Consider the following 10,145-nt stretch of genomic DNA (forward strand, 5'->3'; position numbering starts at 1 on the left):
AATCAGTAAAACGTGGAGATGCAAATCAGTTTTGCTGCCAAGGACCCGGCCAGGCGCGTGTCTTCCCGGGCCTCGCAAGGAACAGGTCAGGGAGACGACTTCCAACTTTCTCTGCCCGGCCCTAAACGCTCGCCGCCGCTGCCCAGCCGCCCACTCCTGGACAGCCTGCAAGTCTCCATTCAGAAGCCGCTCCGTGCTGCCCAGCACTGGCGTCCCGGGGGCGCGGAGCACCGCAGCCAAATGACACGACTTGGGGGCAAAGAAGGACAAAAGTTCCCACCAGGTGGGCACTGCGGGAAGGGGGCCGACGACCCCTAGATTCTCTGGGTCCCGCGGCACGTGCGCGGCTACGCTAGCTGCTTCCCCCGCCGCCCGGGAAGGTCACGCCACCCGGACACCGAGGCCCGCCCCGTGCCCTGCTCTGTCCGCCTGGCGCGCTCTGTGCAGCTGCAGGCGCCAGGCCGGGCTGCGCTCACCGCCGCGCCGGCGTGGCCGCGTCCCGCTCAGGCTCTGCCGCCGCTCTCGGCTCCGGGTCGCCGGCTGGGGCGGCCACTTAACACCCACGTCGGCCACGGCCGGCCCTCCGCCCCGCCCTCCGCGCAGGCAGCCCGGGCGGCGGCCCAGCTAAGCTCAGGAGCGCCCCTGCGGCTGGGCGACGGGCTGCGCAGCGACGCGCCCAGGCCGGGACCCGGAGCCGCCACCGCCTACGGGCCCTGCCACAGCCCCCAGCACGGGAAGCGGAAGTGGGCGTGGGACCGCGGCGCGCATAGCCCAGCCCGCGACCCGGTGTGGCGCTGCCGCCGACCCTGGTGAAGCTGGAGAGCGGGGCCTGCGCCTCCGGAGACTTTCCCGCCTCTGGGATCCCTGAGACCCTCTCTGCGACCGGACCCTAGTTAGCCCGCTGGGCTGGGACTGAGGGCTGGGGGCTGGGAATGTCAATGGTTGAGAGGACTGACTTTTTAGCTGCTTTGACCTTGTTGGGAGGCTGAGGCCTTATTTATAAATTATATTTGAGTACAAAATTATACTCGGGATTCAAGGCCCTAATAGGAGATACAACTGAGTATGGAAATACAGGAATTAGCCGGGCATGGTGGCTCATGCCTGTAATCCCAGCACTGTGGGAGGCCGAGGTGGGCGGATCACCTGAGGTCAGGAGTTCAAGACCAGCCTGGCCAATATGGTGAAACCCCATCTACTAAAATTACAAAAATTAGCCCAGCGTGGTGGTGCGGTAGCCTCCCAGCTACTAGGGAGGCTGAGGCAGGAGAATCGCTTGAACCTGGGAGGTGAAGGTTACAGTGAGCCTAGATTGCACCACTGCACTCCATCCTGGGCACAGAGCGATACTCTGTCTCATAAAAACATACAACAACAACAAAAAACAAGGTGTGGTGACACGTGCCTCTAGTCTGAGCTATTTGGGAGGCCAAGGCGGGATTATTGTTTGAGGCCAGGAATTGGAGGCCGCAGTGAGCTATGATGGCACTGTTGCACTCTAGGCTGGATGACAGAGACCTCGTCTCTAACACACACACACACCCTCCACACAGTGTAATTTTATTTTACAACTTTCAGCCTTGTTTGGATGTGCTGTTGGATTATTATTATTTTCTTTTTCTTTTTTTTTTTTTTAGACTCTCTCACCCGAGCTGGAGTGCAATGGCGCAATCTCAGCTCACTGCAACCTCCCCCTCCGGGGTTCAAGCGATTCTCCTGCCTTAGCCTCCCAAGTAGCTGGCATTACAGGCATGCGTCACCACGCCCAGCTAATTTTGTTTTTGTTTTTGTTTTGAGACGGATTCTCGCTCTGTCGCCCAGGCTGGAGTGCAGTGGCCGGATCTCAGCTCACTGCAAGCTCCGCCTCCCGGGTTTACGCCATTCTCCTGCCTCAGCCTCCTGAGTAGCTGGGACTACAGGCGCCCGCCACCTCGCCCGGTTAGTTTTTTGTATTTTTTAGTAGAGACAGGGTTTCACCGTGTTAGCCAGGATGGTCTCGATCTCCTGACTTCGTGATCCGCCCGTCTCGGCCTCCCAAAGTGCTGGGATTACATGTGTGAGCCACCATGTCTGGCTGTGCTATTGGATTATTACCTACGTTATTTAAGTGATTTGATTGGTGTTACTGCTTAACATGAATGCACACTTGAATAGACCTCCCAGGCTGTGGTAGATGCTGTGATGGGATCAGAGTGCCTGGTAAGTGGGCCCTCATCAGAATCAGCACTTTAGAACTTGGGCTTCTGGACCATAATCGAGTTACAGAAACAAGCCAGGGAGTTGGGATGACTTGTCCAAAGTGATGGGGAACATAACTAATTGAAAGCAGACCCAGGAGCCGAAACTATGGTTACATCAGCTTAAAGGGGTTGGCAATATCACCTGGTCCAATGGCTTTTGCAGCTTAGGAAAATGAGACCCAAAAGAGCCCCGATTAAGGACAGACTTGGCCAGGTGCAGTGACTCATGCCTGTAATCCCAACATGTTGGGAGGCTGAAGCAGGAGGATTGCTCGAGCCCAGGAATTCGAGTCGAACCTAGGCAACGTAGTGATGTAACTGCCAAGTGGGTTCTTCTCGCCCGCTGCCTCAACTGAGCCAATTTATCAAGATGGGGCAATTGCAATAGAGAAACAGTTTAATTCACGCACAGCCAGCTGTACAGGAGACCAGAGTTTTATTATTACTCAAATCAATCTCCCCAAGAATTCGGAGTTTGGAGTTTTTAGGGATAATTTGGTGGCTAGGGGGCCAGTGAGTGGGAGTACTGATTGGTCAGGTTGGAGATGAAATCATAGGGAGTCTAAACTGTCCTCTTGAGCTGAGTCGGTTCCTGAGTGGGGGCCACAAAACCAGATGAGCCAGTTTATCAATCTGGGTAGTGCCAGCTGATGAATCCATCTAGTACAGGGTCTGCAAAATATCTCAATCTTATCTCTGATCTTAGGTTTTACAATAGTGATGTCATCCTGAGGAGCAATTTGGGGAGGTTTAGAATCTTGCAGCCTCCAGCTGCATGACTCCTAAACCATAATTTGTAAACTTGTGGCTAATTTGTTAGTCCTACCAAGGCAGCCTCCTCCCCAGGCAGGAAGGGTGTTTGTTTTGGGAAAGGGCTGTTATCATCTTTGTTTCAACACTAAACTGTCAACTAAGCTCCTCCCAAAGTTAGTTGGGCCTACGCCCAGAACAAGGACAGTTTGGAGGTTAGAAGCAAGATGGAGTCAGTTAGGTCAGATCTCTTTCACCATCATAATTTTCTGTTATGATTTTTGCAAAGGCAGTTTCAGTGAGCCCCTGTCTGTACTAAAAATCAGAACAACAACAAAAAAATGTATTTAAACCTGGTGTGGTGGTGCATGCCTGTAGTCCCAGCTACTGGGGAAGTTGTGGCAGGATCTCCTGAGCCTGGAAGGTTGAAGCTGCAGTGAGCCACGTTCATGCCACTGCAGTCCAGCCTGGGCGACTGACCAAGACCCTGTCTCAAAAAAAAAAAAAAAATGGAAGGACCCTGTTCTAGACTAGAAAGAGCACTGGACTCGGGGCCAGGATGTTTGTGTTAATGTCCCTGTGTGACCTTTAGTGAGTCACTTAGCCTTTTGTAAACCCCAGCCACAGCATGACTGCATCACCGGTTCCTTTGAACCCCCTGTCCATCAGCCTGTTGGAACAGTCCGCCATGCAGGGCGCATGGTGCTCTCCTCTAGCCATTGGCCTCTAGTGCTTTGTCGTGTCTTCCTTGAGCCCCTTCCTCTCCTGTCCTGATAAAGGCTGTTCCAAACTCTCATCACTCCCAAGCCTTCCACATTTCTACTCTCCACACCTCCCAATTTGTTCTATGAGAAATGATCGGAATTTTGCTCAGATTTTTAATCCATAATCTACAAAGTTATCTTTTTTTTTTTTTTTTTTTGCACAAACTCTCATCCATTTGTCTTCTGTCCAACTTAGTTGCTGTGTCCCCTTGCCTAGCCCAATGGCTGGTAAGAATGAGGTTGGAGAAGAAACCAAGGTGTTGAGAGGCCATATTACACAGGTGCTAAGAGAAAAGCAGGGACTCAGCAAAGTCTGTCTAACTCCAAAGGTCAGGTGCTCAGCTGCCACACTGTGCAGTGCTCTCTTCCAGAGGCTTTTTTTTTTTTTTTTTTTTTGAGACGGAGTCTAACTCTATCGCCCAGGCTGGAGTGCAGTGGCGCGATCTGGCTCACCGCAACCTCTGCCTCCCGGATTCAAGCAATTATCCTGTCTCAGCCTCCTGAGTAGCTGGGATTACAGGCGCCCGCCATCATGCCTGGCTAATTTTTTTGTATTTTTAGTGGAGACGGGGTTTCACCATGTTTGCCAGGCTAGTCTCAAACTCCTGACCTCAAGTGATCTGCGCACCTTAACCTCCCAAAGTGCTGGGATTACAGGCATGAGCCACCGAGCCCAGCCGAGGCTTCTTATTAAAAGCAAGAGGTACCAGACGCGGTGGCTCACGCCTGTAATCCCAGCACTTTGGGAGGCTGAGGCGGGTGGATCACAAGGTCAGGAGTTCAAGACCACCCTGGCCAATATGATGAAACCCCGTCTCCACTAAAAATTCAAAAAAAATTAGCCGGACATGGTGGCAGGTGCCTATAATCCCAGCTACTCAGGAGACTGAGGCAGAGAATTGCTTGAACCCAGGAGGCGGAGGTTGCAGTGAACCGAGATTGGGCCACTATACTCTGGCCTGGGCATCAGAGCGAGACTCCATCTCAAAAAAAAAAGGCAAGAGGGCTGCAGGAACTGGAAGTTTTTTCTTCTGAAATACATCTCCTTCTATAATATTTTATAAAAGTCGCCTCAGCAGCTTAAAATCCCCCACAACAGTGGCTCTTTCTGCTATCTTTATTTTAGGAAGAAAGAAATAAATACACAGATGTTAAAATGCTTCCTATCTCTCAGATGCTCAGAGAAGTGATTGTAAAATCATCTGGTTGGTAAAAGGCGAAAGATTTGTTCGATCTGAAGAGAAACCAGTGAATAGGCCGGGCGCGGTGGCTCAAGCCTGTAATCCAGCACTTTGGGAGGCCGAGACGGGCGGATCACGAGGTCAGGAGATCGAGACCATCCTGGCTAACACGGTGAAACCCCGTCTCTACTAAAAATACAAAAAAACTAGCCGGGCGAGGTGGCGGGCGCCTGTAGTCCCAGCTACTCGGGAGGCTGAGGCAGGAGAATGGCGTAAACCCGGGAGGCGGAGCTTGCAGTGAGCTGAGTTCCGGCCACTGCACTCCAGCCTGGGCGACAGAGTGAGACTTCGTCTCAAAAAAAAAAAAAAAAAAAAAAATCATCTGGTTGGCACTAAATTAAGAAAGTGTCCATGCAAACTTTGTTCTGAGTGTAATTTCCTAGGAATCCTGGCCGGGCGCAGTGGCCCATGCCTGTAATCCCAGCATTTTGGGAGGTTAATGGGAGTGGATCACCTGAGGTCAGGAGTTTGAGACCAGCCTGACCAACATGGTGAAACCCTGTCTCTACTAAAAATACAAAAATTAGCCGGGCTTGGTGGCACGTGCCTGTAATCCCAGCTACTCAGGAGGCTGAGGCAGGAGAATCGCTTGAACCTGGGAGGTGGAGGTTGCAGTGAGCCAAGATTGTGCCACTGTACTCCAGCCTGGGTGACAGAGTGAGACTCTGTCTCAACAACAACGACAAAAAATTCCTAGGAATCCTGTGGCCTCTTGAGAACAACATTTTAAAGACATGGATCACTGCTCTCTGTAGAGGTAGCTCAACTCAATAGTATTTCAGACCTAGGTTCCAAATAGGAAACACGTCAACACACTGACCTCTCTGCTCCAGGTGACTGTTTGCTGCACTTGGAATTGCACGATTCAGAGATTTCAAAGCAGCTGGCTTTGTGATGGGTGGCAAGTGTGACGCAGGTCAGAGGTGAGAGGACAGACATGGAATGTCTGCATGGAAAAGCAAGCGTTTGCTATTTCAACAGCATTTCACAATGGACTGGTTAATGACACTGAAAGGAGAAATAATTTCAGAAAATGTATCCCTGCTTCTTATACCACATGGGGCATGTTTTAACAAAGTGAGTTTATTGGAGTTGCAAACGGATCAACAGCATAAAACATCTCTGACTCAAATGTATTTATAGTTAATAAGAAAGAAGATGGGAGGCTGAGGCGGGCAGATCACCTGAGGTCAGGAGTTTGAGACCAGCCAGGCCAACATGGAGAAACCCCGTATCGACTAAAAATACAAAAATTACCTGGCCGTGGTGGCGGGCGCCTGTAATCCCAGCTACTCAGGAGACTGAGGCAGGCGAATTGCTTGAACCCAGGAGGTGGAGGTTGCAGTGCAGTGAGCTGAGATCGCGTCATTGCACTCCAGCCTGGGTGACAGAGCAAGACTCTGTCTCAAAAAAAGAAGAAGGAGAAGGAGAAAAGAAGAAGGAGGAGGGGAGGAGAAGAAGAGGAAGAAGAAGAGGAGGAGGAGGAGAAGAAGAAGAGGAAGAAGAAGAAGAGGAAGAAGAAGAAGAAGGAGGAGGAGGAGGAAGAAGAAGGAGAAGGAGAAGGAGAAGAAGGAGGAGAAGGAGGAGGAGAAGGAGAAGAAGAAGGAGAAGAAAACTTGCTTTTGATTATGCAATTTTAGTACCCATTAAATACTCCTGGCTGCTGATGTAACTTTTATTGAAAACTCCCATAAGTCTGTTTTGGAGTCAGGTAGAATTTATATGTTATTTTATTTGTTCCTTTTATTTCTAGTTGACATATAGTAATCGTACATATTTTTTGGGTACAGAGTGATATATTAATACATGTATACAATGTGTAATGGTCAAATCACGGCAATTAACATAGGCCTCACCTCAAACATTTCTCATTCTTTGTGTTGGGAACATTCAAAATCCTCTTTCCAGCTCTTTGAACATACACAATAAATTATTGTTAACTATATTCACCCTACAGTGCTATAGAGCACTTGAATTTGTTCCTCTTATCTAGCTTAAATTTCATCTCTGTTGACCGGTCTCTCCCTATCTTTTCCTCCCTCTGCCTTTCCCAGGCTCTAATAACTATAATGGAATTTGTATTTTAAATAGATAAACATGGATTTGGATTTCTGTCAATCTACGTAGATTAAGAGGGCGATCTGCATCCAGTAAAAGACTTGTTAGAACAGTGTTTTGGGGATGGGCAATTTTTTTCATTTGTCTTTTCCTTGGCAACGTTTTAATGGTACAGGGAAAGAAATGGGGAGCAGAAGTGGGAGGAGAAGGAAGCCGAAGAGGGAGAGGGAGAAGGCACTAGCTGAGGCACATATTTTATGAGCCTTAAATTTGTTTTTATTTTATTTTATTTCTCTATGTTCCCTCTGATAGTTAATCATCCTTAAATTTGAATTTGTAAGATATATATTTTTAAAAATATAAAACTTATAATAGCAAATAATTAAGGGAAAATGCTCATAAATGGTTAACATTTTATGGTTCATCAGTAAGAGGAAATACTCTTCTCACATCATATGCTTTACGATGAATTTGGCCACAATGAACAGAATGCCCAACTGTCAGTTTATTTGTTTGTTTAGAGACAGGGTCTGGCTCTGTTGCCCAGGCTGGAATGCAGTGGTGTGAGCATAGCTCACCGAAGCCTTGAACCCCTGGGTTCAAGTCATCCTTCCACCTCAGCCTCCCCAGTAACTAGGACTATAGGTGTTTGCCACTATGCCCAGCTAATTTTTTTTTTTTTTTTTTTGTAGAGACAGGGGTCTCACTATATTGCCCAGGCTGGTCTCAAACTGCTGGGCTCAAATGATCCTCCCACCTCATCTTCCCAAAGTCCTGGGATTACAGGATGAGCCACTGTGCCCAGCCTAGTATATTTACTTTGAATATTAAAAAATTCTAGAGGTAGCAGGTTCTAGAGCTGGTTAATTTAACAGCTCAACAATATCTGGGGTAGCTTCTCTATGGTTCTGTTAGCTTTTCCCTCATGACTATAAGATGGCGGCCACAGCTCTGCCTATCACATCCTCAAATGCAACATCCAAAGGCAAGAAGGAAGCACACTCGCATATCTCCCTCTCATCGGAGAAAACAATCTTTCCCAGCAGCCCTCTGCCAGGCTTTCATGTGTGTTTCATTGACCAAGAAATAGGTCTCATGCTCCTCCCAAAAATCAACACTTGGAGGAGATTGGCATTAGCATGATTGCTTGAGAACATGGTCAGCAAGCTTCTTCTGAAGAGAACCAGCCAGTAAATATGTCAGGCTTTGCAGGGCATGTGGTCCCTGTCACATATATTCAACTCTGCCATTGTAGAGCCAAAGCAGCTAAAGACACCAGAAACAAATCCATATGCCTATGTTCCAGGGTGTCTGTGGACACTGAAAGTTGAATTTTATATATTTTTTATCTGGCACAAAGAATTTTTTTCTTTTTTCTTTTTTTCCCAACCATTTGAAACTATAACAAGCATTTTGTATGGTGTGAAGCCATACAAAAACAGGTGGCAGGCCAGATTTGGCTAGCAGGCTGCAGTTGGTCAACCCCTGGTTTGGAGCAATGAGGACTCATCCCCTTGGGGCTGTGGGAGGGTCCACCTTCCTGGAGACATCACCATCCAAACCTGAAAAAAAGAAGAGCAAGGGAAGGGTTGTTGGGCAACTGAGAATGTCCCATACAGCATATTAAGGATACGGGAAAATGCTGAGGGATATAATAATTTTTAAAAAGCAGATTACATGTCATGTGCAGGATGATCCCCACCAATTCCACCTGTTGAAATCCCTGCCATTCACCGAGATCTATGTTAGACGCAGCCACCTCATAGCACCTGTTTCTGATTCCTGGTTCTCAGAAAGCAAATCAGAGCATCCCTTCCTATCAGTAACAAACTTCCCTTTAGTACCTATCCTGTGTTGGATGCTGTCAACCCAAACTAACTGCTGGAAATGCAGAAGTGAAAGAGCCAACGGCTAGCCTCAAAGAAATCATGGTCCAAGCAGAGGAGGAAGAAACAAGCAATTATATCCAGGGGGGCATGCGGCGAGAGGCTTGTGGGTAGTGAGGGCATCACAGGAGGACGTGAATGAGGAGTGGAATAGAAGGTTTCAGGGGAGGGCCACAGGAGACCTCCATGCGAACATGGATTTTGCAAAGCAAGTCGCCTTTCGTTAAGAGGATTAATGTAGATTGGTGTATGAACTACCACAGGTGCTGGAAGACTTGCAACTAGGCCAGGCTCTTAGTTGTAATCAACAAAAGCACAAAAAGGATTGATTAAAAGGATTACAAGGATATGGAGTGACTCTTCTGCTTGATGGATGGGGACATAAAGTGCCATGAAGAGCTTCCTGAAACGAGGCCCTACATCCACTGCAGATCTGGCCTGCAGCGGAAGCCACTGCTGCTGCCCCTCGAGAGCTCTGGATGTGATGGTTTGTGATGCTGCCCCTTCTTGTGCCAGGGCCACATCCTGGTAACTATTGCTTCTCCAAAGCCTGGCGCCTGCGTGACCAGCATTGCCTGATACATCACTTCTACACCGCGCCCACTGCCTTGGATTGCTCATCTCTAAGTTGGTATCTTGTGTAGATGAAGCTGATGGAGGGAGGCTGGGTCATGTGCCTGTACCCTGCTCTGCAAAGAAGCCTGGCCAAGTGTGATCTCTGGCATCTGCCTTGGGGAGGCAGGACTCATTCTTGTGTTAGGAAATTCCCAGAACATAGGCAGGGTTTTCAAACCCTGCTAAGCAGCCAGAAAACGTGACACGTGTCCACTCTACACGGACCGAGCATTCCAGTCCGAGAAAACATGCAAAGGCACAGAGGTGTGAACCAGCAGAGCATGTTTAGGGAATGGTAAGCAGTTTGGTTCTGCAGGAGAGTAGAGCAGGGAGTGCCGGGAGAGTAACTTGGAGCAGCCAGCAGGAGTCCCTGCTGAACTCATGGCCCCTGTGGCTCCAACCACAAGGGCAAGTACCTTTTTTTTTTTTTTTTTTTTTTGTCGGGGGCGTGAACAGGGCCTTGCTCTGTTACCGAGGCTGGAGTGCAGTGGCATGATCACAGCTCACCACAGCCTCGAACTCCTGGGCTCAGGCAATCCTCCCACCTCAGTCTCCTGAGTACTACAGGTGTGCGCCACCACCCCAAGATAA

General features: G+C 48.9%; 1 protein-coding gene across 1 annotated transcript in view; it reads left to right on the plus strand.

The window, feature by feature from the left end:
* The first annotated feature begins 3 nt into the window (after positions 1–3).
* Positions 4–10,145, plus strand: part of MRPS31 (mitochondrial ribosomal protein S31) — a 61,610-nt gene continuing 51,468 nt past the window's right edge. Inside the window, exon 1 of the mRNA XM_033234336.1 lies at positions 4–167. Within this exon, the coding sequence (XP_033090227.1) occupies positions 19–167 (149 nt within the window). The 5' untranslated portion in view covers positions 4–18. The remainder of the gene's footprint in view (positions 168–10,145) is intronic.

The sequence above is a fragment of the Trachypithecus francoisi genome, unplaced genomic scaffold (genome assembly GCF_009764315.1).
Source record: "Trachypithecus francoisi isolate TF-2019V2 unplaced genomic scaffold, Tfra_2.0 Contig01461, whole genome shotgun sequence".
NCBI classification, from domain to species: Eukaryota; Metazoa; Chordata; class Mammalia; order Primates; family Cercopithecidae; genus Trachypithecus; species Trachypithecus francoisi.